Source organism: Martes martes (genome assembly GCF_963455335.1).
Source record: "Martes martes genome assembly, chromosome: 16".
NCBI classification, from domain to species: Eukaryota; Metazoa; Chordata; class Mammalia; order Carnivora; family Mustelidae; genus Martes; species Martes martes.
In genome coordinates this window covers 58456200-58483505 of record NC_137904.1, presented here as the reverse complement: position 1 = coordinate 58483505, position 27306 = coordinate 58456200, and the positions used below count along the sequence as shown (strand labels likewise).

Below are 27306 nucleotides of genomic sequence, written 5' to 3'. Positions count from 1 at the left end.
GCTTGCGGCGGGTGGAGGGCCTCAGGCCGCGACAGCGGGCATGGCCGAGCCGCACCCCCACGGCCGCCGTGGGGTCCCTCGCAGCCTCCCTGCGCCGCCGCCGCTGCCGCCGCGCTGCCTGACAACCCGAAACCAACAACGCGCCCCGGCCAAGGGCGCTGACCGGGAGGCGGGGCAAGGGGAGGGCCCCGACGGCGCCTCCCGCCTCTGCGCCCCCGCCCCTCCCGCGCTGCAGGCGAGAGTCGGCGGCCTCTGCCGGGGAGGCGCCCGAGCTTTCCTGGGCGGCTGCCCGCCTGTGCGTCCCTTCGGCCCTTGGCGCGACCCTGCGTCTGCCCGGCGCCGCCGCGTCCGTTTGGGAGCTTCTGGGCGCCTCCCCGCGCCCCCCACCACCCTCCCGGCTCGCGCCCAGCGCCCCTCTCCCACTGACCTCCAGGGGGCGCCCGGCCGGCTGTGCGGGCCGTGCTCCGGGTCCTGGCCGCTTGCACCTGCTGCCCGTCTGTCGGGGCGTCTCCCGGCGGCGCGGCGACTGGCTGCCTGGTGTTTCCAAGGGCGCAACACGCATCGTGGCTGTGGCGGGGGTGTCTGGCGCCGTGTCTTCGGCCACTGTCCGAGGGCAGAGGGGTATCGAGCTGTCTCTGCCCAGTCTGCCCACTGGAGAGTTGCAGGGGAGCACCTGCGTATGACATGGGGTGTTTCACAAAGAGCCCGCCTCAGTGGACACCACTGGCAAACAAGGCCTTACAGGTAAACCAGAACCTAGGTCAGGACGGTTGGGTCTGTATGCCCTGCTGGCTCCCTTGCCCGCTGGAAGAGCCACGGTCCCGGGCCAGAAAGTGTCAGTGGAACGCGGCCGTGAACGTAACACCAGTTACACACGGAGGAGCACAGTGCATGGATTCCTGGCCTCAGGGGGCCCTGGGAAAACAGGGCTCAAATTTGCATCCAACTTGCTGAACCACGGAGAGCCGGTGTTTCCGGTCCCTGCTCCGGGGCTTGGTTTCCCGGTGGTGGTGGAGGAGCTCCTCCTGGTCCTGATGGTCCACCTTCCTCATCTTCCCCTGCACCCCCCAGGGAAGCTGAGCGAGGCAGCCCCCCTGCAAAGACTGCGTGAGGGAAGCACACGGGGGATCTTCTTCCCGTGGAAGGAGCTGGGTAAGGAAGAGCCGTTCGTTCATTCCCCCGGGGCTGTCTCAGACAGCCTGGCACACATCCAGGGGCAGAGCACGGTGCCAGGCTGCGCCCTGGGACTGGCTTCCCCGGCCGCCCCTGAGGAGCCAGTGTTAGGTGTACTTACTAATAAACAGTGGCAGGAAGCTGCCCGTGGCCTTTGATTGGATACACAGATAAACCAGGCGAGGCTTGGTGGAAACCAGATACTCCTGTGTTGGGCTGGTGGGTGGGGGGTGTCCTTTAAGGTGTTGTCCTGTTCTCCAGCCCAGGTTGCCCCCGAAGCTGCACACCCAGGCTGGCTGGTTTGCACATGGGGATGCTGCTGGGAGAATCAGGTCAAGTTTGAAGATGCGTGATGTGGCTGGAAACCACCCTCCAGGCTTGCGTACCAGACCCTGAATCTCATCTGTGTGGATCAGCCACAGGAGACCCCTGGTCATTTGGCCTATAGTTCTTTTTCCTTTCTTTTCTGTTCCCCCACGTGCATGAATCCCACCCAGGATGGCTCATGGAGGTCAACACCAGAGACGCTTCTGAGCTTCTGGCCACAGCCCATCTTTACTTAGAGACTCGTCACAACGTTGTCTCTGTCCTCAAACTGAGTCCTCCGCTTGCCTTCTGGGTTTCTGTTGACGACGCTGCTGAGCCACCATTCGAGACGCCTCTCCCCTCATCCCCTCTACCCAGATCCTGGGGGCTCTGCCTCTGCAGGTGTTTCTCTTCTCCATCCACATGCCCGGCTCCTGCTTTTACCTCTCCTCCCCTGAGCGGCACGCTGCCGCTTGCTCTGCCCCCGCCCACTGTCTTCCCCACTCTAACGTATAAGCAAACCCAACTATGTCGCTCTCCACGCCTCCTCGTGCCTCCTCCCGGCCTCATCTCCCTGATCTGCTCCACACACGCAGACTCCCACCATCATCGTTCTAAAAGACAGTTTGGCGTCATCACCTCCCTTGAGATCCCAACCGTGGCTCCCCGAGGCCTTTCGCACAGACCATGCCCCTTAGCCTGGAGTCCCAGCCTTCCCCGGCTCGTCTTTGGCCCGTCCCCTTGTCCCACCCCTGTTCTGGCCGTGCTCAATCATGGGCAGCCTTCTGGATGGGCTGCTCCCTTCCATGATGCCTGGCTTTGTTCTTGTCTGTCTGTCCTGGAGGTCTGTCCTTCACTTACTTGTCTGGCGGGCAGCACAGACAAATGGCTTCTTCAAAACTCCTCTTAGGTGTCCTTTCCCCCTTTTCTGGCTTTTCTGGGTTCTTAAGATCTTCAGTCACATACCTGAAGCTTCTAGTGGGCAAAAGCTCCCCTCTGAGGAGGCCGCGGCTCCTCTCTCAAGTGTTGTCATCCATGACCGCTATTTGCACAAAGCAATGGTATTTTCAATCAGAGATCTGTGACGTTCTCCTCCTCCTCCCTCCATACCTGCCTGCAGCCAGAATCAATGCTTTTGATGAGCCCTAAGTGCTTTTCAAGCCCTGTGACCCTCTGGGGCCCCAGGGACCGATGCCCGCCCCTGCTTTTGAGGGGCTGTGGCTACTTCTAGCTCAGGAGGGGAAAGGAAAGGGCCCCTGGGACACAAGACGTCCACCGAGGACTTTCCCTTCCTGCTGTCAACCCTCTCAGCACCCTGGACTTCCCAGAAGATGTCCCTCTGTGCAACCGTGTTTCTCTATTTCCCTGTGGATTTGCCCGCTCTTGTCTCTCCCGTGGGCGTCCAGGCTCCCGGAGAGCAGAGTCGGCGTCTGCTTGCTCGTCACTTGGGGGTGGGTACCCGGCTCCGTGCTGGGTGCAGACCTCGGAGCCCGGCCCTTTCCGCCTGCCGGTGAGCTCCCTAGAGACCTGCCCCTGTCCACCATGATGTTTCCATCCCGTAGGCCCTTAGCACGTGGAGGTGCCGGCTCCTGGGTCTCTGGTTCTGGAAGTCAGGGAAGAGCCATAGGGGGTGCTGATCTGACCCTGGGGGGTGACCGGTAGTCAATCTTGCCTCGCCCGACGGTCCTGCTGAGAGCACCCCCTACCACTTAGGTCGGTCCAAAATGTGCCCAGACATTGCCAAACGTCCTGTCCGGGGCAAAATCGCCCCCAGTTGAAACCACAGCTCTCCGGGCAGCTCTGGGGCCCGTGTCCTCACACAGTGACGCACCTCTCACAGGAGACAGTACAGAGCGAGACACCTGAGGTGTGGGGGGCCCTCTGCTCAGATGGTGAGGCCAGGCAGGGGCAGAAACCCAGCTGGCCCACTCCTCTTCCTGGGACTCAGGCATTGCCCCCTCTGTCTGTGCCTCATGTGGCGCATCAGTGACTTGGGGACTGAAGATGGGGATGGTGCTCCTTCTGGGGCTGTTGGAAGGTCAGGCACTCGATAAATAGGTCCCACGATGAGTATTTATTTATTTAGTTATTTTTAAAGATTTTATTTATTTATTTGATAGAGATCACAAGTAGGCAGAGAGGCAGGTAGAGAGAGAGAGAGAGAGGAGGAAGCAGGCTCCCTGCAGAGCAGAGAGCCCGATGTGGGACTCGATCCCAGGACCCTGAGATCATGACCTGAGCTGAAAGCAGAGGCTTAAACCCACTGAGCCACCCAGGCGCCTGAGTATTTTTTTTTTTTAAATAAAGATTTTATTTATTTATTTGACACAGAGAGAGAGCTAGTGAGAGAGAGAACACAAGCAGGGGTAGTGGGAGAGGGAGAAAGAAACAGGCTTGCTGAGCAGGGAGCCAATGCGGGGCTCGATCCCAGAATGCTGGGACCATGACCTGAGCCGGAGGCAGACGCTTAACCCACTGAGCCACCCAGGTGCCCCCCACGATGATTATTTTATTAAAGTCTGGCCACAGTGGCAACTTCATATTGTTTTTCTTTTGGTCACAAAGGGTGGCTGAGCCTGGGTCCCTCCCCAGTAAGATTCTAAACATAGGCAAGTTTTTAAAGAGCACTTTGGGTCCCCGTTAGGACTCTCCGACACCCACAGAATGCATGGAGGTTGGGGGACTTTGGGTGCACAGTTGGCTCTGAGGAGACCTCTTGGCGTTGGACGTTTCTGGTAATGGTCATTGAGTGCTCTGCTGTACCACGGTCCCTGCTGTCCCCACGGGCCCTGCATGTGCCTGCCAGGCGGGGCGGAGACCGCGAGTCTGGGCTCCTGTCCCTGCTCTGCCCTGCGCTAGCTCTGTGACCCAGGCCGGTCTCCCCACCTCTCCTGGAATCTGACTGTTCCTCTGGAGAGCAGGGGCAGGTCAAAGAACAAACCTTCCAGGGATTCTGTGCAAAGAATTAGGTGAGAGAACACGGAAAGCTCTCGGCACAGGACGTACAACAAGCACTCGCTGTTAGCACTGTTACTGATTTAATTTTGTAAGGATTAAGAAAGTGGAAAGCTTGCAGGCGAAGAACTATAACTGAACTCGTTCGTGCATCTCCTCTCAGAGGTAAACGTGCCGGGGCAGGGAGGGGAGGGGTTGCCCAGAAACATTTTAGAAGCGGACGGACCACGTTTCTGAGTTGTAGGAGAGGGGAGGTCCAGAAAGGGAGAAGGAGAAGCCCCTCTCCCCGCTCACTGGTCTTTCTGAGGCTTCGCCACGGCTGAGGCAAGCCCGCTTGGAAAAGGTCTGCAGGCTTCGCAGGAAAATGATTGCCCGAAAAGTCCTGCGGGGAGCTGAACCCGAGGGAACAGGCAGGGCCTGGCTGAAAGGCAGGGTGTGCTCGGCTAGCTGAGAGGAGGAGCCCCCAGCTCAGCCATGAGGCCTGTCCCTTCCCTCCCTCCAACAGGTCCCGTGGGACAGGGCTCAGTCCCACCCTTTGTGGGGCGTCGGGTCGCGTCAGGGCCCCTCTGCTCCCCCAGCCCTCCCTCTGTTGACGCTTTAAGGGAGGCACTCGGTGCCCACTTGCGAAGCCAGCGCTGTGCCAGGAAACGGAGGGAAACGGAGGTGCAGAGCGAGTGGGGCCGCGGGCAAGGCTGGCCTGACCCTTCTAGGCCGGGGTCTCAGCGCGGTCGTCGTCTTCCTCCCCTCGGTCCTCCCCTTCCATCTCCTCATCTGCCTCCACACCCTGATGTGGCTGCGGAAACAGTGCAGAGTCACTGTGGGGGCGGGGGGCAGGTCACCCCTGCACCCTGGGAAGTTAACCTCCTGAGGCCAACAGCCGCCGGTGGAGGCCTGGGCTGCTGGGTGCTCAGGAGACCGCTACCAGCTCCGTGGCCTCGACGGCCTAGTGGGTGCTCCGAGCCGGCGGGTGCAGTGGGCGGGCAAGGTCTAGGGCATCTGACAGACTCGGGTACGAGTCCTACGTCTGTCGCTGTGCTTCCTGGGTGACCTCGGGGAGTCTCTCTGTTCCCCTCACCTGTAAAATGGACATGATTCCTCGCAGGGCTGTGTCCCGAAATAGAAACAACAGGGGTGAGGACCCCGCACCGCTTTCTTAGCCCTGACCCCAGCGTTTCTGGCCAATCTCAGAAAACTTCAGAGAAAGGCAGGCCGGAGTGGGGTTGTTCTGCACGTCGCACTCCCTGCGGAGGCCCAGGTTCTCCAAGAGGGGGTGTTCGAGCAGCGGGACGAGCCCCATTCGGGACCCCCGGCACCAAGCCTGCTGTCTGCCAGGTACATTGCACCGTGGAAGGTGGCCACCGTTAGCACTGCCTGCTAGAGGGCGGGAGGGGCCGAAAGCTGGGACTCCAGTCCCACCTCTGCCATAAGCCTCTCGTAGCCAAATGCTTCCCGATGCAAAAGGAGCCGCAGACATCAGAGCCGGGCCCGGCCCCAGCGCAGGGAGACAGAGCGGGAAGAGCGCGTGACAAGGGACCAGCTTGTCCTCTTCGAGCATTTGCCTGTCTTCTGCCACCTGCCCACTCCGTCAACGCCCAGGAGCCCACCACCCGTCTCTCGGAAGCGGGGCAGTCCACCTGGAGCCTTAAGACTTCTCAGGAGGAAGGGAGTCATTCCTCCCATTTCCCAGATGGACAAGTTAAGGTCCACTTGCTGAGGCCACTTGCCCGAGGTCACCCAGAAGGTCAGCGAGTAGGAGGAACCCAGGCCTGGGGCTCCCCCCACGACCCCTTCCACCCAGTGCCCCCGCTTGGGGCCCTACAGGCTTTGGCTTCTTCTTGATGGCTTCCGCCTCCTTCTTCTTCAGCTCCGTGAAGATGATGTCGAAGAACTCCTCCTCGGCCTTGGCGACCAGTTCCTCCAGGTTGAGGGCGGTCTCCTCCTCTCTCTGGTCGTCGTCCTTGCCCTCCGCCTTGCCCTTCTCCTTCAGCCGCATCTCCCGGTGCCTGGCCTCCAGAATCTTCTCCCGCCGGGTCTCCCGCTCAAATATCTGGGGCACATAGGGACAGGGAGGCCCGTGGGAGGAGGGCAGCAGCCGGCGGCCAGCTTTCAGCGTGGGGGCAAGCTGACTTCTCTTTGCTCAGTGCAGCCCCAAAGGGGTCTGTTCTCAGCGCTAAGGGCAAGAAAGGAGGGCTGGACATTGAGGTCAGGAGGCAGGAGCAGAGCTGCCAAGTTGCCCAGTTCCGAGGGGTTTCCAGAACAAAGATGGCAGCGTGAAGAACGCCCTTACAGCTGTGCACTGTGGGGCCCTGGGCCCAGAGAAGCACCTGCTCGGGATGAGCTCACAGTCCCAGCAGAGCCTGGGGGCTGGCCCAGGGCCTCAGCACCAAGCCTCCAGTTCCCCGGTGTGCCCGTGGTGCTGGGAAGATGCCGCCGGGGTCCCTCAGAGGGTGCGGGGGGGTGGTGGTGTAGTGACGGATCTCAGCCTCCCAACACCCTTCCCCAGGATCCCCGCCTTCCCTCTGTCTTCTCTAAGGGCATCTCTGACCCTTTGACAGGGTCTCTTGCAAAGAGATGTCATCTGTGAAGCCAGACAAACTGACCTATCAAACCACTTAGACAGTGACAAGCCCGGAGGGGTGAGGTGACTCACCCCGGGGCTGCTGTGCGGGCAGGCCACGGCGAGTTCAGACATTCCTGACCCCACTTACCTGCTCATGTGGGGGACACCATGCCGCCTCCCCAAAGGTCCATGCATTTCCCGGGAGGTGGCGGGGGGGCCTGACGTTTTCCTCGGGCTAGCCTGTTCTGCCTCGGGCCGGGTCTGCGCAGGGCACTTACGGAAGAAGCTATGTTCTTCTCGTTCCTCTGGAGCGTGCACAGCCCACTGGAGACCTCCAGCAGCGTGGTGGTCCCCAGCTGAGAACCGCAGGCGATGAAGCACCCGTTGTCCTGCACCCGGAGGCAGAATAGGGCCTCGTCACACACCTGTTGGAAGGGCCCGGCAGACCCGGTTGGGGAAGGAGACACTCGTTGACGAGCTGGCCCCTGGGGATGGGGGCGCTTCACCAAGCTCTGTGTTCAAACACCTTCGGTGACTCCCCTGACTCACAAAATGAAGGTCGCACTCTGAGATGGGTTGTCGGAGCCCTTTGCCCCCTTCGCTCACCATCCACCCCCCCACCCCCCACCCTCCACCTGCTCCATCCAGCCCCACGGCCATCCTGCCGTGTCCCAAACCCCATGCCCTTCCATGGCCTAAGCCAGCAGGGCTCGGCTCCAGCGATGCAAATATGACATCAGCGTAGGTTGGAAGCGTCCACTGCCAGGAGCCCATGCCCGGGCTGCCTGGGGCGTAGGTCTGATGGGAGGAGAGACCAGGCCTTCTGCTTCTCTCTTCTTTCTAAATTTCCCCCAGGTGATTCTGCTGAGCCACCAGACCCCAAAGGCCTCGATGCATGGGGAGTGGGATATACATGACCTTCAGGCTGAGGGCAGGGTCACAATGCTTGAACACAAAGTCCCAGATGTCCAGGGTCCCATCCATTTTGGTGGTGAAGAAGACTGCCGGCCTCACTGGGCTCCAGGCACCGTCGGTGAGGTAAGCCATGTGGTACCTGGGGGGACCCAGGGGTGTCACTGGTTAAGGACTACTGTGGTTGGGGGGGGGCAGACAGAGAGGCTGCCGAGCAATGGCTCTGCTCATCCAGGCTCCCTGGTCTCCAGGGACCCATTGCTGGGCAGGAAGTTCTTTCTTGTGTCTGACTTCTAGCCATGCCAACCCGCTCACCAGCAGTTCACCGTCTGCATTTTGAAGGCTATGGTCCTGGGGGGCCTGGGGCGCTCAGCTGGTTGAGCATCTGACTCTTGATTCAGCTCAGGTCATGATCTCAGGGTCCTGGGGTCAAGCCCCACGTTGGACTCTGTGTTTAGCGGGGAGTCTGCTTGTCTCCTTCTCCCTCTGCCCCTCCCATGCTTGCAGGATCTTTCTCTTTCAAATCAATCAATTAATCAATCAATCTTAAAAAGAAAAAAAGGCTCCGGTCCTGCCAAGGGGCTGGCCACTGGTATTTTCCCACAGCTCTAGGGAACAGGCGCATGCCGCTGGATCTAGGCCCAGTCTTCCAGCCGCGGGACTCATGAAAAGGAGTCAGAGGAAGAGTGTGCACAGAAAAGTTCCTAATATTGACATAGGAAGAGTGCTCTACTTCCTACTTGGTAGGATTTAGACTTTCGAAGATTTCTGCTATGAGGAAGAAATACAAAATATCAACTCAAAATGAGTTAAAGACTTAAACACAAGACCCGAAACCATAAAATTCCTGCAAGGAAACGTGGGGAAAACTCCTTGATATTGGCTTTGGCAGCCATTTCTTGGAAATAAAGCCAGAAGCATAAGCAACAAGAGCAAAAATAGACAAGTGGGGTACATCAGTGTAAAAAGCTTCTATACAACAAAGTTGAAAAATGAAAAAATAACTTAGGAATGGGAGAAAACATTTGCAAATCACATATGTGATAAAGGGTTAATATCCAAAATATATAAGGAGCTCATACCAAAAAACTCCATAGGGAGTAACTCGATTAAAAAACGGGCAATGGGCGTGAACAGGTACTTCTCCAAAGAAGACATCCAGATGACCAGTAAGTTCATGAAAAGGTGCTCACCACGCACCATCACTCATCATCAAGGAAGCACAAATCAAAAGCACAAAGAGATTAAAAAAAAAGAAACACCAAACCACACACACGAGGAGATGGCTCCCCATGCCTGTTTGAATGGCCATCATCAAAAAGACAAGAAACAGGGGCGCCTGGGTGGCTCAGTGGGTTAAGCCTCTGCCTTCAGCTCAGGTCATGATCCCAGGGTCCTGGGATCGAGCCCCGCATCAGGCTCTCTGCTCAGCGGGAAGCCTGCTTCCTCCTCTCTCTCTGCCTGCTTCTCTGCTACTTGTAATCTCTATCAAATAAATAAAATCTTAAAAAAAAAAAAAGACAAGAAAGAGTGTTGGCGAGGACACAGAGAAAAGTGTATCTTCGTGCACGGCTGTTGGGAATGCAAACTGGTGTAGCCACTGTGGAAAACAGCACAGAGGGGCCTCAAAAAATTAAAAATAGCACTAGCCAACAATCCAGCACCCCCACTTCTGGGTATTTATTCAAAGAAATTAAAATCAGAATCTCAAAGAGATACCCACACCCTCATGTTCATTGCACCATTATTCACAACAGCCAAGAGATGGAAACAACCTAAGTGTCCATCAGACGGTGGATAAATAAAGGAAATGTGGTCTATAAATTCAATGGGATGTTATTTAGCCCTAAAAAAGGAGATCCTGCCATTTGCAGCAACGTGGAAGGACCCAGAGAAAGTTATCCTAAGAGAGATGAGCCAGACCCAGAAAGATAAATACTTCGTGATCTCACTTCTATGTGGAATCAAGAAAGTCAAACTCATAGCAGCAAGAGAGTAGAGCTCTGGTTGCCAGGGGCTGGGGATGTGGGGGAGGAGGAAAACAGGAAGGTGATGGTCAAAGGGTACAAACTTTCATTTATGTGGGATACATAAGTCCTGGAGATCTAGTGTGATCTAGTAGTGCCTCTAGCTAACCACACTGTAGCAACTAGTAACGTTTGCTAAGAGGGTAGAACCCATGTTAAGTGTTCTTACCATCCCCCCCCATAAGAATAATTATAATAAAGGGGGCAGGAGAGAGGTGATGGGTATGGTTATGGCTCTGATGGTGGTCATGGTTGCACCCGTGTAACTCATCCCCAGACTCATGGAGCCTGTGTGCATTCAGTACAGCCTTTTCCATGTCAATGACACCTCCAAAAAATGGTTGAATATATATGTATATATATATTGAACAATTATTTATATTTTATATACATATTTATCATATGTATATAAAATATATATATGATGAAAAAGTCAGAACCCAGGTAGGTGGTGTGGAGCCCTCTAACTCCCCATGGGACCTGGAACAAAGTGTTCCCCTCTGCACCCTCTGGAGAATAGGGAGATTGGCCCAGACTTCTGCTCCAAAAGCAAAGGCAGCCAGAATCATAAAGCCCCTGAGGAAATCCTTATCATGCCCATTCCTCAGTCAAATGCAAGATCCCATACAGCAGCCTTGGAGTCCAGAGTCAAAAATAATAATAATAATAATAATAATAATAATAATAATATCTCCTCCCGGGAGACCCCGATGCCCCCAGATTTGGGAACCCCTGGAAAAGAAGATGCCCATCCGGGTCCACAGTGGCACCAACACTGCAGGACCTGTGACCATGTGAGCTGGAAGGGAACCCCAGATCCACACACGTGAAGGCTGAGAGAGCACATGTTCCCCCACCTCAGGCCTCTGCTCTGGTCTCTTGGCTCTGCTCACACTGTAACATCCCCATGGATGTGGCTCTCCCCAGCTCCCCCAGGGGCAGCAGGACCACACTGGGGGGCTCAGTCTCATGGCATCCCCTTGGCCTCTCCTCTGGGCAGACTGTGCGAGTCCACAAGCGTCTCTGATCCAACGCCAGAGCTCACAGCTCTGTCCTTCTCTGCTCCTACGCGCCCACCCTCCCAGGAGAGGAAACCCACGGAGCTGTCCTGCTGAGGGGTCTGGATTTTTAATCCAAGCTTCCTGGGTTCAAACCCTACCTCCGCTCCTTGCCGGCTGAGGGACCAGGAGTAAGTGGCTCTACTTCCTCGTGGCCCTGTCCCCTGACACAGACCACGAGGGACAAGAGGAGCTGTGCTACCTACTTGTGGGGTTGTCCTGAGGTCCTGAAAATGAACCCAAGGCTGTTATTCTTACCAGCCCAGGCTGTTGGAACCACATTCCTCCATGAAGTGGCCGGATTAGGCTGCTCCCAGCCCAAGCTCTGGTGTGTGTGGAGGGGCGTTCTCTCCATGTTATGGGTGGGCATACGGAGGCTCAGGGCACTCCTGGGCTGGCCCCCTCTGTCCCCTCCCACCCTCCCTCTTACTTGGTCCACATGATGGATGACTCCCGGCTGTCCTCTGACCAGATGCGGGCGGTCCAGTCACCGACGGTCAGGAAGTTCTTCGGGTAGAATGGATTTCTCTGGAGGGCATAGATGGGGCCGTGGTGGCCTGAGAAGGTGCACACAATCTTCTCGGCTGACGTCTTGGCCTTGCGGTTGCAGGAGATGACAATGCCCTGCTCGGTGCCCACCATGAACTTGGTTGGCTGTGGGGGGATGGGTGACACAGGAGCAGAAGGCACCATGAAACGTCAGCTCGGGGCTGGGAGGGCGTTTGGTTTAAGTCTCTGCTCAGGCTGTTTCACAGCCCCTGCTAAGGAGCTGTCTCCCCCTTTCCAGCTTCATCAGACCCCCACTGCCGTGAGAACTCGTGCCAGGGCGCCCCATCTTAACGGAGCCCTCTTGACTCCTCTGGTCCTGGGGAGACTCATCAGCACCCACGTGATGAACACCTCTTCACGGAGCACCATTGTGTCCACGAGGCATTTTGCCATACAGATCCTGAATTGTCTGTTTCTAGGTAAAGTGAATGACTCAAAGGATAAAGCGTGTAAAGCCTGAGTCTAGAAAGGCCCCTCACCCAGCCTCCAGCCGCTCCCTGCAGAACGGGGCTCTACTGCGCTCCCCTGTTCCTAGCACCTTTATTCTCAGAGGCGAAGAGATAAAAGCAACTCAAGTGTCCTAACCCTGGTGACACTGGACGGTCGCACGGGCTGGGCTCTGTACACAGTGGAAGATCGTTTGGCTTTAAAAAGGAAGGAAGTTCATGGCTTTACACAGGAAGACAGGGGGCACCTGGGTGGCTCAGTGGGTTAAGTGTCCAACCCTTGATTTTGGCTCAGGTCATGATCTCAGGGTCATGAGGTCGATCGGTTTCTGCATGGGGCTCCACGCTCAGCGGGAAATCTGCTTGAGATTCTCTCTCTCCCTCTCCCTTGGCTCCTTCCTCCACGCGTGTGCACATGCACTTTCTCTCTCCCTCTCAGATGAATAAATAAATAAATGTCTTAATACATTATATGTTAATAAAAAATAAAAAATTATAATAAAAAAAATCTTAAAAAAAAAAAAAGAAAAGAAAAGAAACAACTGGACTCCAGGTTGGGGGTCAAAGGAAAGTGAAGAGACACAGCTTGAAAGGCCCAGCAGCGTGAGTAATGAAGGAGACCGCGGGGCTCCTGCAAGCCAGTCTCGGGGAGTAGTGCCCGGATCCGGATGGGCCGCCATGCCACCAGCCTCAGGCTTCTTGGTGGGGTTGGCCTGGCGAGCCTGGGCCTGGAGTCGGAGCCCTGGGTTTGAGCCCGGGGGGCTCCGTGTTCTAGAGCGCGTGACTTCCCCACTAAGACTCATCTGCTTATCTGGAAAGTAGGGATAATAACATCACCTCACAAGACCGTCGTGTGTGAGGACGAAAGCTCATCACGCAAGACCGTTACTAGCGTCCGGCACACGGCCTGCGCTCAGCTGCAAGCCTGGGGAGCGCTGGGGACTAGTGGTGGCACCGTCACCACATCCAGCACTTACTCTAGACACCCCTGGTTTCAGGACAGAAGGCTTTTCTGCGTCCTCTCTGCCGTGACTACCACGCCCAGTGGTGGGGGTCTGTTAACTTGTCTTCTACCTCATCTCACCAGCTGGTTCCCCAGCCTTGGGTGAGGACTCCCAGGGCAGGGGTGAGGCCAGAGCACCTCCACGCCCCAAGGGCCTGGGAATGATGTCACATGACCTGAGAGCAAACAAGGGATAATCCCCAGCGGGAGCCAGGCCTGGGCTTCAGCAAGACATAAACTAGGAACCAGCCCAAGGCAGAGAGTCATCTGGGGAAAACTGTTCTCTTGCTTTGGAGGTGGGGGAGGGGGGATATTCGTTTGCTGCTTCCAGAAGCTTCTGCCCTCTGACACATTCATATTAATGCTCAGCTTCGATATTTCTTTTTTTTTTTTTTTAAGATTTTATTTATTCGACAGAGACAGAGATCACAAGTAGGCAGAGAGAGAGAGGAGGAAGCAGGCTCCCTGCGGAGCAGAGAGCCCTATGCGGGGCTCGATCCCATGACCCTGGGATCATGACCTGAGCCGAAGGCAGAGGCTTTAACCCACTGAGCCACCCAGGCGCCCCAGCTTCGATATTTCTTTACCATCCTTTCCCGTCGCTAGTACTGTAATCATGCCTGTGCTCTGGTTTTCCAAGGAGCCTCCTCTGACCTCATTTGCTTCCCCAATATCTCTTCCTTCCCTTCAGAAAGTCAAGCGACCCACACGAGGCAGGGCCAGAGCGTGGCCTCTCCTTGTTGGTCCTGGGCAGGGCTCTTCCCACAGAGTGAGGCCTGTCTGGAATCCTGTCCTCTGCCAAAGCTTGCCTTCTGCTCCACGGGGGCCCCTAGCCAGTGACTTTGTGTGAATGAGAGGGCTTGGCTTCTTTCCGCAAGAAGCTCTGCTGCCCCCTGCTGGAGAGTCCTTGGAAAGGCCACATAGGTCCAGGATGACGGCGGGAGGGAGGGACGGCCCTCCATGAGCTGCCACGTGCACATGGTAGTCCTGGCCTGCCCTGCCCTCCGCTTTGGCTGCCCCAGCGATGGAAAGCTGGGGAAGGAAGAGCTGAGACACTCACCAAAGTGGACTCGAACTCCAGGGAGATGGCCCCCAAGGCGTTCTCCAACCTCTCCTTTCTGGTAATGTCCAGGATCACCACCTCGGTGGGTTCGCTCATCTTTCGGATATCCCACCACATGACCTGATGGGAGGACAGGGCAACTGTGAGACCAGAGGTGCCTCGATTCTCCTGGCTTTTGTCTTCCCTACCCCCCATCCCCCACCACCTTCCCGGGGTCCATCACTGGGACCAAAGGGGCGGGTATTAGAGGTGCCTAGCGACCTGCAGGACAAACATGCTTTGGAGAACCACCACTCTGGCCCACAGTCTTAAACTTGGCTGATGATCAGTGTTACAGGCAAGCTTCGTAAAATCTAGAAACTGGGGCCTCACTCCAGAACTTACTGCATCAAAATCGCCCAATGTGGGCTCTGGGATCTGAACTCTTAAAGCCTCCCCACAATATGGCAATACGTAGCAATGTTGTAAATGCCCACATGCTTTTATCCAGAAATCCCACCGTATGCCATAGGTGTGCCTTCACACGTGTGCCAAAACCTATATACAAGTACACTCTTTGCTAAATTATTCTTAGAATGACAACACATTGAAATCCATTTAAATAAATTATGGCATAGCCAATGCAGTTCTTTTTTTTTTTTTTTAAGTAGGCTCCATGCTTAGTGTGGAGCCCCATGCAGGGCTCAAACTCATGACCCTGAGATCAAGGCCTGAGCTGAGATCAAGAGTCAGATCTTTAACTGACTGAGCCACCCAGGCACCCCCCTAATGAAGTTCTTAATGGGCACGGGGCAGTGTTTTATGAAGTATAAAACCATCTTCAGGATAGACCAAATGAAAAATATCAAGTGCAGATATTTACCTACGTGTAAGGTGTGCAGGAAGACAGTGAAGAAGATGGATGTATTTGCTCCTGTATACAGAGACTATCCCTGAAGGCAGTCATAAGAAGCTGAGGCAGGTGGGTGCCTACGGGAAGGGAGTCTGGGAGGCTTGTGGGAAGATGTGGGAGGAAGATGTTTCCCTCTCTGCCATTTTGTACCTTTTGGATTTTGTCCCATGTGCATGCATTACTTACTCTGTAATTTTAAAATAAAATGCAAAAGGAAACGTTCCCCCTGGGATTTTTTTTTAAAAGATTTTATTTATTTGACTGACAGATCACAAGTAGGCAGAGAGGCAGGCAGAGAGAGAGAAAGGAGGAAGCATGCTCCCCACTGAGTAGAGAGCCCGATGCGGGGCTCGATTCCAGGACCCTGGGATCATGACCTGAGCCAAAGGCAGAGGCTTTAACCCACTGAGCCACCCAGGTGCCCCCCACCCCGGGATTTTGAAGGGGAGCCAGGGAAGTGTCATTGCTCCCCACAACCCTGCCCCCCACAGTGGCCGGCCAGTACCTGCCCATCTGTGGATGCCGAGAAGAATTCAGTTCCTGTCTTTGATTGCAGCCAGATGGAGCCATACACAGGATCTCGATGGCTGAACTCAATGGTGGACAGCTCTGCCACCAAGCTGCCCTTACGGGTGTCCCAACAGGCTGGGGGTGGGGGACAGAACGAGGGGAAAGTGAACGGAAGCCCAAACTCCCTTTCCGGCTACAGGGAGAGGTGATGGAGGGATGCTGTTTCTCTTGGTTTGGCAGGAATGTGGTTTTTCAGAATCAGGGCTTGGTCCCAACCTGCCTGAGTTTCCTACCGACCCTTGAAGTTCACACACAATCTCTATGGGAAGACTCCCAGAGTGCAAGCTTCACTCATTTCTGTTGCGCCTCTACTATGTGTTGAGCACCATACTAGACCCTTGGGAAGCCTCTGGGATAAGACAGTCCCTGTCCTTGAGAGGCAGGAAAGGGGATGGTGCAAGCACAGCTCATGCTGGGATCAGTCTGGTGAGGGACACGTGGGGGTGGTCAGGGCAAGCTTCCTGGAAAGAGTGAGAAGGAGTACAGACTGAGGATGAGCCTAGGATGAGACAATATATACAGCCAGAGAGAAGAGTGTCTCCACCCCCAGAGAAAGGCTCCTGAAAGTAAGAACACTGAGGCAAATCTCTCCTGCTACATACACTCCTTCCCTCTTATCTTCCACACCTTGGCTGCCCCTGCTGAGAGATGGGAATGCAACTCACAGACCCTTTACTCACACTCATTACTGGGGCTTCACCTCTGCTGCTTTACTTTTGAAACTTATCTAGTTTCTGTCTTGACAGATTGTGTTCTCATTTTACCATGAGTGTGCAGCAAGGACCCACTCTATTACCCAGAGCTATTTCTAGGAAATCAACAAAAACACGATCCATGTTTTGATTTATGGAATTGAACTCCAAGGCATTTGCCCCTGGAGCAGCCTGGCCCAGATATGGGCTTTTTTAGACAAGTTTGCTTGGTCTGGGCAGAGCAGTGCTCAAGGGTAGAGGGTAGGTCCCCCAGCAGCCCCTCCCACAGGCAGCAGAGCCCCCAAACCCCAGGCTGTTCTGGGGTTATGAAAGGGGTTATGAATAATGAGCGAGGCAAGGCTCCTGAATAAATCATGCACAGTGGCTCTGTTTGTTTTCTAGAGCCCTGGCATCAGGTAATTTGGCAGGAGACTTGTGGGATCCCATGACTGATCCCGGGGAGGAGGCAGCAGGCCTGAGGGGCAGTAGTCAGAGGCCTCAGTAGAGTGTCTAAGAAGTTTCCCTGCCATCCAGCTCCCACTCTGGGAGAAAGAAGGGGAAGGAAGAGAACATGTGAAGGAGGAGGGTAGGGAGCACTTTTTAGGGCCAAGGTCAAGTCAGGTCTGGGATGCAGCCACAGAAGCTGAGCATCTGCTGTCTGGGGGCCAGAGGTGGAGGGCAGGCAGGCAGGCAGGACCCATGTGGGCAGCATCCTTCCAAGCTCCCCAGGGATCCAAAAACCAGTTTTCTGGGTATTTCATCAGCAAAATCAGCAGCCTAAGGACCTCTGAAAATCTCTTCCTCCATAAAAGCAATGAGAAAACTGGCAAAAATTATCGGTCAACTCTTTCAGAACAAATTAGCCAAAAGTTTGCAGCCATCCAGAGAGTGTTCAGGAGAAAGCTGAATGTTAGTAAGGACAGTGAGTTTTGGGGCAATTTAACTTGCTCAAGTTAAGACCCCACACTCTCCGGGTCCCACGGGGCAGCCTCAAAAAAATAAAAAAAACATTCCACCTTCCTGGTAAAAATCTGCAGCTGGGCAGCCACAAGAGGGGTAATGCAGCCAGAGCTCATTCAGAGTCTCCCGTCCAAAGAACCGCGACTGTCTGACCTGCCTGGTGGTTCTCCTGCAAGTTGTCTGTATTCGACTTGACTTGGAGCTTGATGAGTGAAAAAATGTCTTATTATGGAGGCAGCTATTGAAAACGATGATAATTACAGGCAACTGATTAACTTTGCAGCTTCCTGAAGGTGGGCCAACAGCAAACTAATCACAAAGCTTAAAAGGTAAGCATGGAGAACAAGATGTCCAGAGGAGCTTTGAAAAGCTCCAACATATTCCTGGAGATCTGGAAGGCCACCTGCCTGGGCATGGCTGCATGCATGCCCAGAGCTGTGCACACTTTCAGGGAAGAACAAGGGAGGGCCTATGCCTCTGCCTCTGGCGGACTCTGAGGCTCTGCGCAGAGGCTCAAGCAGGGCCGGCAGCTGCCTGGCTGAGTGTCGCAGGCATGCTCAAACAGGCACACGGGGGCTCTCAGCAAAGACTGGTTGGCTGCAGGTGCTTGAGGATAGAGTACAGACTTCACAAAACTGGTTCAGAAAATTCACTGAAGCAATGAACCACTACAACAAACAGCAACGAAAACAAACCCTGGGCAGATATAGGGTCTGATTTCCAAAGTTGTCACATTGTATTATGTAAAGAGAGTAATTTCCAACCAAAAAATTACAAGATATACAAAGAAATGAGAAAATATGGCCTATACACAGGGAAAAAGGCAATACATAGAGACTGAGCCCAAGGAGGCCCAGCTGTGGGACTTATTGGACAAAGACTTTACATCATTGATTTTAAGGATGTTCAAAGAACTACAGGAAACCGTATCTAAAGAAGTAAAGGAAAGTATGGGAATGATATCTTGCTAAAGAAAAAGTATCAATAAGGAGTTAGAGATGACGATGATAATGATGATGATGATGATAGGGAGAGAGCATGAGCAGGGGAAGGGTAGAGGGACAGGGAGAGAGAGAGAGAATCTCAAGCAGAATTCATGCTCAGCAGGAGTTTGATGTGGGGCTCAATCCCATGACCCTGAGATCATGACCTGAATTGAAATCAAGAGGCAGACGCTTAACTGACTGAGCCACCCAGGCACCCCAAGAGAGAGGAATTCTTTTTAAAAGGAAGAACAAAATAGAAATTCTGGAGTTGAAAAAATATGTTCACTGAAATGACAATTCAGTGGAGGGGCTCAGCAACCTACGTGAGCAGGCAGAAGACCCCCCTGAGCTGGAGGGAGGTCATTTGAGATGACCCATCTGAGAAACAGAAAGAAAGGGGAACGGAACTACCAAAACTGATTTGAGAAGACCTGGAAAGTGTGGAGCAATCCAGAACAAATGAAGAGGATGCATTAGAGGGTGTGTGGGTGGCTCAGTCAGCTGACCCTCTGACTCTGGGTTTTGGCTCAGGTCATGATCTCAGGGCTGTGAGATGAAGCCCCACATCAGGTTCCACACTCAGTGTAGAGTCTGCTTGGGATTCTCTCTCTCCCTCTCCCTCTGCCCCTACCCCAGCTTGTACTCTCTAATCCATCCATCAATGAATTAATTAATTAAAAAAGAGATTGCATTAGCAATTTTTAAAGATTTTTTTAAAAGATTTTATTTATTTACTTGACAGAGATCACAAGTAGGTGGAGAGGCAGGCAGAGAGAGAAAGGAGGAAGCAGGCTCCCTGCCGAGCAGAGAGCCCAATGTGGGGCTCGATCCCAGGACCCTGGGATCATGACCTGAGCCGAAGGCAGAGGCTTTAACTCACTGAGCCACCCAGGCGCCCCTGCATTAGCAATTTTTTTTTATTTTTTTTAAAAATGTATTTATTTGTTAGAGAGCGAGTGAGCGAGCACAGGGAGACAGAGTGGTAGGCAGAGGCAGAGGGAGAAGCAGGCTCCCTGCCGAGCAAGGAGCCCGATGTGGGACTCGATCCCAGGACGCTGGGATCATGACCTGAGCCGAAGGCAGCCGCTTAACCAACTGAGCCACCCAGGCGCCCCTGCATTAGCAATTTTTAACTTCCTGTAAGGAAGGACCAGATGCCCTCATCGGTGAATTCTACTGAACATTTAAAGAATTCGTACCAAATGCTCCTGATCATCAAAGGAGGAGGGAACGTGTCACCACTCATTGTGCATGGTGGGAATCACTCACACCCATCCCCAGGTGTCTCTGCCTGCCTTTCCTGAGACGGAGCTCCTCACAGGTCTCATTATCCCTCTCATTATCCCTCTGCCCCCTAGCTACTCTATCCCAGCTGGGGCAGGTGGGTGGTGAATGCTCCTTGACTTTATACTTGACCTATAATTTTCTTAAAACTTTTTATTCTGAACTGGTTTCAGACCTCCTTGAACTATTACGACTGGAGACCCAGCTGAGCTATCAGCAAACCCCGACCCACCCGGATGTCTGGAGCCCATCCCCTGTGGGAAGTCCCCACCCCTTTGTGCCCCGCAGGAGGCCCAGCAGGCATGTGGGCCCTGGTGGACAGCGGCGGGGGCTGGGCCCCTCCTTACCTAGCTGCCCGTTGTAGCAGCCTCCCAGAAGCACGTGGGAATCTTTAGGGTTGTACTCCAAGGTGACAAGAGGAGAAGATGGCTTCAGGACAATTTCAGGCCTGTTGGGGTTTTCTATAAAACAAACAAACAGGGTGCCTGGGTGGCTCAGTGGGTTAAAGCCTCTGCCTTCAGCTCAGGTCATGATCTCGGGGTCCTGGGATCGAGCCCCGCGTCGGGTTCTCTGCTCAGCAGGGAGCCTGCTTCCCCCTCTCTCTCTGCCTGCCTCCCTGCCTACTTGTGATCTCTGTCTGTCAAATAAATAAATAAAATCTTTAAAAAACAAGCAAACAAACACACACACAAGAAATGGTCCCATTTGGGGACAATGGTCTAGAAAGCGAAGGACAGGGTCAAACAGTTTAACACTGCTAGAAGTAAGAGGTGGCGAGGGGCAGCCTGGAAACCTCCCCCGACCCCCGTCCCTGTCTTCCTCCAGGCTGCAAACTCTGGGCCCTGGTGACCAGAATCTGGAACTCTTGACCCTAACGGCTCGTCTGGTGGTTTTCTCTCTGGTAATCAGTAGTGTGTGTTGTGTGTGTGTATGTGTCCATGTGTCTGTGTGTGTGTCCATTTTGTGGGTTTGGTAGGAAAACAGGTTTGACCACAAGGTTTTTACATAAAACCAATTCTCCCTGATTTCTCCAAACCAGTTTCTTTGTCTGTGTAAGGGGTCTAACGGTGGAGAACAGCCCCCAGGGTTGTAAGCATTTGTTGTGTCGTTCAAGAGTGTTGTGTGCTCAGTTCTGAGCTTGACACCTATACTTACTCGTAGCAGCTAACGTTTATTTTCACAGTGGTGACAGTGAAGGGACATCTGACCGTGTGTAGCCCCCAATGCTGGCTCCCGGCCAAGCTCATGCTCTTAGAGAGAGACAACGGGTCTATGCTCCCAAGTGGACACACTGCTCCTCCTGGCCATGGGTAAAGGACAGATGCCAGGAAAGGTGGCACGGAGGGGAGCCTGTCTGAATTGGGATTTGCTGGTGTCTGGTCTTGAGTGCCCTGATCAAGGATCTGAAAGTGAAGGGAGTTTCCTGCTTCTGATATGGCTCTGGTTTGGCTGCGTCTGAACCCAGACAGGGAAGGAATGAGCGTCTTCCTGGGGTCCTTGGTCCCTTCCTTTGAGGGACCAGCCCTGTGAGAGTCCTTGGTCTGCAGTTTCAAGGTTCCACTCCTGTGCACTTCTGCCCACCCCTCCCCCCCGCCGGCCACCTGGACTCCCCCACTTCTCACCCAGGTCCCAGATGTATGATTCGTGGCTCATGCCCTCAGGCGCCCGCTGAAAATTCAAGCAAGAATATGCCACCGCCAACTTCTTGTTGCCATCGGGGTGCCAGGAGAGGTGTGTGGCTGACCGCTTGATCTCTTGGGGGTCCCTTTACAGGAGAGCAAGAGGGCAGAAGACTAGAATGGAGGTTGAAGACTTCCCACACCTCTTTACTTCTTATTTACTCAATTATATCTTTATGAAAACTTTTTTTTTTTTTTTGGAGAGAGAGAGAGACAGAGAGAGAGCGAGAGAGCGAGAGAGCGGGGGCGGGGAGGGGCACAGGGGAGAAGGAGAGAGAGAATCCCAAGCAGGGGTCCATGCCCAGTGCCAAGCCCAACACGGGGCTTGATCTCACGACCCCAAGATCATGACTTGAGCCAAAACCAAGAGTCGGATGCTCAACCAACTGAGCCACCCAGATGTCCCACGGAGAAATTTATTTTAAGATCAAAGTTTAGAGGACTCTCTTAATCAAAAATCCACCCTCGCCAGCCATAAACAGAAGGCAATGATAAACACTAAACCCATGGAAATAAAAAATACTAAGCGAAGGAAACCAGTCTGTGAAAGACCACAAAACTGTATGATTCCAGCTATGTGACATTCTGGAGCACACGGAGACAGTAAAGAGGTCAAGCGTTGGTCAAATGTTTGGGGGTAGGGAGGGATGGATAGGTGGAACCCAGGACTTTGAGGGCAGTAAAACCATTCTGTAGGATACATTTGTCAAAACCTACGGAGGCTAGAGCACAAGGAGTGAACCCTAAGGCAAACGGTGGATTTGGGGGTGTTACAGACTGACTGTTGTGTCCTCCAGGTTCATAGGTTGAAACCTCCTCTCCAGTGTGATGGTATTGGGGGGTGGCTGTGGGAGGTAATTCGGTCCTGAGCCATTCAGAATGGGATTAGCCCCTGATAAAGGGGGTCCGGAGAGCTGCCTCACCCCTTCTGCCATGTGAGTTCTCAGTGAGAACATGGCGGCCTGTGAACCAGGAAGTGGGTCTTCACCTGGCGCAGAGCCTGACCACCCTGATCTGGGACTTCCGGCCTCAGAACTGTGAGAAAGAAGCTTCTGTTGTTTGTAAGCCTCCCAGGTTATGGTGCTGTATCAGAACAGTGGTTCATGATGGTGACAAAGGCCCCACTCTGGGCCGGGGCGTTGATGGCAGGGAGGCTGTGGGGGTGCAGGGAGGAGGGGGCATGTGGGAACTCTCTGTTCTTTCTAATCAGTTTTGCTGTGGACCTGGAACTGCTCTGAAAAATAAACTCTTAATTTAAAAAAAAAGGGGGGGGGCAGGAAGCAGAATGAGTAAGAAGTAGAAAAGGTCCCAACTGAGACTTTGTCCTTCAAGAAATCAGAAGGAACAAAGGAAAGTGGAAAGCCAAGTTACTTTCTCACCCCCGGATTCCTCCACTTCCTGTTAGAGTGAGAGGAGTGCAGGCTGGGATCCAGAAGACCAGAGTCCCATCCTTGACTGGGTCACCCACCCACCATGCGTCCTGAGCACCATCCCCTCCCTGGGGTCAGTCCCCTCATCTGTCAAACGTAGAGGTTGGGATGGGATGATGTCTAACCCATCATCCTCCTAAGGTGTCCCTATGGAAGGTCAGACCCCAGGAGGCTGGGACAGCCCCCACCCCACCCTGGACCCTCTCCTCTCAGCCCTTGGTCCTGGTTCGCACATCACGACCAGACCTGGATCACAAAAGGGTCCTTCCTAGTTGAGTTGGGACAGGATCAAGTAATTCCCAGAACGCTCAGAGGGGCACGGTAGCACAATGAATCCCCCAGAGTTGGCATTTGAGGCTAGCCACTTCCAAAATCGCAGGGGTGTGTGTGTGTGTGTGTATGTGTGTGTGTGTGTGTGTGTATTTAACAAAAAACAGTGCTACCCTACATATTGTTCTGCACATTGTTTGCTCTGGTTTGGCTTCACAAAGTAAATCTTGTCATGGAAGGGGCTGCCTCCTTCATTCTGATGGCTGCATGGTATTCCACTGTGTAGGTCTACCAGAATTGCTAGAAGCAGTCCTCTACCGATGGATTTAGCTTGGTTCCCGTCTTTGGCTATAGCCCACGCCCCGCTGCAGTGAATGTCCACACACACAGTGATTCCACACACACGTATCTACAGGACAAAGTCCTGTTGTCAAACTGCTGTCCTTGGAGGTCATTACCAGGCACACTCCCATGAGTGTGGGATGAGGGGCCTGTTTGCCCACAGTGCTGCTGGGTCACGGATGTCCTGTACTTTGTGCTCATTCTGCCCTGCACGAGTCAACTAGACTTGCACGCAGCTTTGCGAATTGCTTTAGTCTTTCCCTCGAGTCTGTCTTCCTTTTCCATCAACCAGACCTTACCCCGAGGTAAGGACCTGTTGGCTGCTGGGTGTTCTAAGGCTCTGCTTCTTACCAAGATCGGAGCACAGATGGCATTGTACCCATGGCATGGAGTGATCGGCAAGGAGTGACCTTTGGAAGCACCCACCCGCAGGGGTGACAGAGATCAGCCAGACATCTGCCTAGCTAGAGAGGTACCTGAAAACGTTGATGGTTTTAGCTGAAGGGGCCTCCTCTGTCACCTCCACTTCGTCCTCGTCATCAAAATACTCCTGGTAGATGTCAATGGCATTATTCTGCTTGATGCAGTGCTCCATGATCTGAGGAGGACACATCGGGAATTCTTAGTGGGAAAGGGAGGTCCCTGCAGCCTGACCAGGACTGGGATGGAGTCTGGGAGGGACAAGACATACCCAGTGGTCTTTCTTATTTTTTCTGCCCATCCATACCTTCTCCATGGGGCCACCATCGCCTCCAAGGGGGTGAAAATTGGTTTTGGGGGGTAAAATAATATTACTTTCTATGTAGAATGCACAGATATACATAGAGTTCATAAACAATGTACATATGGCATTAAAATTTCAGGGGGGAGGGACGCCTGGGTGGCTCAGTTGGTTAAGCAGCTGCCATCGGCTCAGGTCATGGTCCCGGCGTCCTGGGATCGAGTCCCGCATCAGGCTCCTTGCTTGGCGGGGAGCCTGCTTCTCCCTCTGCCTCTGCCTATGCTCGCTCACTCTCTCTCCCACTCTCTCTCTGACAAATAAATAAATAAAATTTAAAAAATAAAAAAAAAGCTTAAAATTTCAGGGGGGAGGCAATTAGGAAAAAAATGTCTAAAAAGGCTCATTGGGGACAACAATGAAAAAAAAAGGGGGTGAAGAAACACTGCTCTAGCCAAACAGAATTGGTGATTGCTTCATAGACAACACCCATGTTCTGGTTCTGCAACCCAGAAGGCCCTCACCATTTCCCCAGACGCCCAGCAAGGAAAAGCCTAGCTCAAGGGATTCCTCTTTCAGGAAGCCTTCCCTGATCCCTTCAGCAAGAAGTCAAATCTCCTGCCTTAAGGAACGAAACAGCAAATTCATCCCTCATCTTACAGCATGTCTTCTACCTTATAGGGCGCTATCTCTGTTTTTGTCATTGACCTCCAGGGGATTGTAAACTCTTTGGGGCAGGATGTATGGAACTTTTTGCAATTTTTTTTGCAATTCATTCTTGCAATCTCTGCTGTGCCTGGCAGAGGCTAGAGGCTCAGTCCAAATGTGCTGAATGAACGAATGATCCCTATTGGCAGGTGGCTGCTGGGTGGGGTTCTTTGGGGTCCTCTTTGCTCAAGAGGAGCTCTTGTCACACTCCTCCTACAGCCTGTCCAGCCCTCGCACCCTCCCGCCTTCCCTTTGGTCTGCCTGCTCCCCGATAGAAGGTTCTTGAAGGCAGTCAGTGCTCTTGCCCCTAGTAACCACAGGAGCCGAGCACAGCGCCAGGCGAGCCCGGGGCTTCACATGCGGGCGGGGAGCCGGAGTGATGGCTGGAGCTGCAGGAAGCCTCACCGAACCCAGCTGCAGGATGGCGTTGATGTAGTTCTCATCCTTCTCCACCTTCTTCCGGAACCGGATCGTCTGCTCCAGCTCCAGGGGGTTCACATCCTTGGGCCAGCCCCCCTCAACGTGGTTAATCCCCCGGGTCTCCATCTCAAACCGCTCCGTGTTGGCCTGAACAGAGAGGTGCGGGCGAGAGCACGCTTGCTCCAGGTGTTAACATGAGGCCATGACCTCCGACCAGCATCCCAGGCCCCCTGTCCCCTGGAGAGGATCCCCTGGCCAAAGCCGCAATACGGTCAGGTTCCAGCAAGGAAATTTCTGGTCCTCAGATGGTCACAGGTGGCCACGGAAGTGCTGCCCTACGGAGCTAGCAGCTTTGCGACGCTGCTGGCCGTGGGAAATCCAGTTCTGACTTGATCTAAACCCTAATGGACCAGAGGAGCCCACCATTAGTTCTGTGCGATCCCAGAGGAAAAGAAGTGAGTGAGCCTGCTGTGCCTTACCTTGTGCAATGTCACGGGCACTGAAAGATGGAAACGATGGAGAGGGAGGGATTGCTCTGCATGTTCTCTGTGGCGGGGAGGACGGTAGGGACAGTCATAGTTTACCCCTTAAACTTGCCACTTTGCCTCCTTTCTATGCCCCCCCATTTAAAATTGTGGTTAAATACGTACAAAATTTATCACTTTAGCCATTTAAAAATGTACAGTTCTGTGGCATTAAGGAGATTCCTGATGTTGTGCCACCATCACCGCTGTCTAGTTCCAGAACTTTCTCATCACCCCAAATGGAGACCCCAGACCCAGGAAGCAGTCACTCCTCTTCTTTCCTTTCTAGGCCAGGGCTTGCAAAAGCAACTAGTCATCATGGGGTGGAGACCCTAAGGCCATCCTGTTTATTTGGCTACTCCAAGGACAATGCCCCCCAGTCCCCATGATAGCAGTGAGCCCCGGGAGAGCAAGGAACTCAGTGCGTTTGAGCTGGGAGGAACTGGAGCTGCCCATGAATTGTGTTTGGCCAAATCAAGTGTGATTTTCACTGGGTTGATCTGGGACATGACCAAGTGGCTTCTCTCCAAACTCGTTTTCTCTCAGCAGCGCCTGACACAATCAAGGTGGCTCACCCTCCCCTTTAGACAGGCAGGGAGCTCCAACTGCACCATGACCCTCCACTCTCCTATCACGGGGGCCCTTCTGACTAGAACTTTCCATATTATCATTTCCTGTTCACAAGCGGAGCAGGTGCCTGGAGATCCGAATCCCCACTCCCTCAGTTTACCTCTCCCAGGTGTGCCACATGCCTAAGACGACTCTAGCAAGGGTCTCAGGGGTGAGGCCAGAGCCCACAGGAGAGACAGCATCCTGAGTCACATTCACCTGGCCTGGGGAATGGCTGGTGTGGGGTCTTTTCCTGCCCCGGACACCGTGGTGGGTCATGCGGTCCTTCTGCCCTCACACTTCCAGCACCCACCCTGGGCCACTCTCACTGGCTCCTAGTCACCGGAATGGAGTCACGCTGTCCCACCCTGGCCGATCACACCTCCACCGGCCCGGGCCCTGGGGCTGGGTCCCACCTCGTGCTCTGACATGCTGGTGGAGCACTGGACGCCCACGTCCACCGGGTTCCGCTCCACAAACTGTTCGGCCAACTCAGGGTTGGGCGGGATGTCGATGTTCAGCTCGGCCTGGCGGTCTGAGAAGTTGCATTGCTTCCCAAACTCGCTTCGCTTCTTGACGTACACGTACACGATCTCCATGGTCCCAGTCGCTGTGGGGCGGGCGCGGGGGGCAGAGAGAGGTGTGGGTTAGGGGCCCCACCTGGCTGCTTCCCCTTGCAGGGATGGTTCCAGGTTCCCAGTCTGATTGAGGGGAGCAGTCCTAGGGGATTTGTTAAGAAGCCACATCTGCATTTTAAAAAAAACCATCTATTGATTAATGACTACGTACGTTATATCTGGTTCCGTTCCTGCATTTGCGCTGAGGTGGACAATAGCATCCCCATTTGACTTGGAGGCATCTCATACTTAGAGACACGCTGAGTGTCCTGCCTGGGATCATATGGCTCATAAGGGGTCCAGCCACTCTGCCTGACTCCACTGCCCTTACTCACCAAACAGTACTGTTTACTGAGCTAATATGGTTTTGGGGGGGCAGGAAGAAATATTGAGGCAATCATGTTGGACTAAATTCCTTGTCACGTGCTGGACCTGCCTATACGTCACATGGATCTGAGAGCCCCAGGCCTCTCCGCAAACGCCCACCCAACCACCTGATTGTCCACAGCTGCCTTCCTAGAGCTTTAAGCGACTTGACTCTACCCTCCGCCAC

General features: G+C 53.9%; 1 protein-coding gene across 1 annotated transcript; it reads right to left on the bottom strand.

Moving 5' to 3' along the window:
- Positions 1–5140: 5140 nt before the first annotated feature.
- DNAI2 (dynein axonemal intermediate chain 2) lies at positions 5141–26735 on the bottom strand (the record flags this gene model as incomplete). Its single annotated transcript, XM_080826677.1, has 12 exons — positions 5141–5218; positions 6254–6481; positions 7273–7419; positions 7913–8048; positions 11422–11645; positions 14050–14172; positions 15450–15589; positions 19784–19897; positions 21059–21201; positions 23634–23755; positions 24989–25150; positions 26553–26735. 12 exons carry the CDS (start codon positions 26733–26735, stop codon positions 5141–5143), a joined length of 1800 nt encoding a protein of 599 aa, XP_080682803.1.
- Positions 26736–27306: the final 571 nt, after the last annotated feature.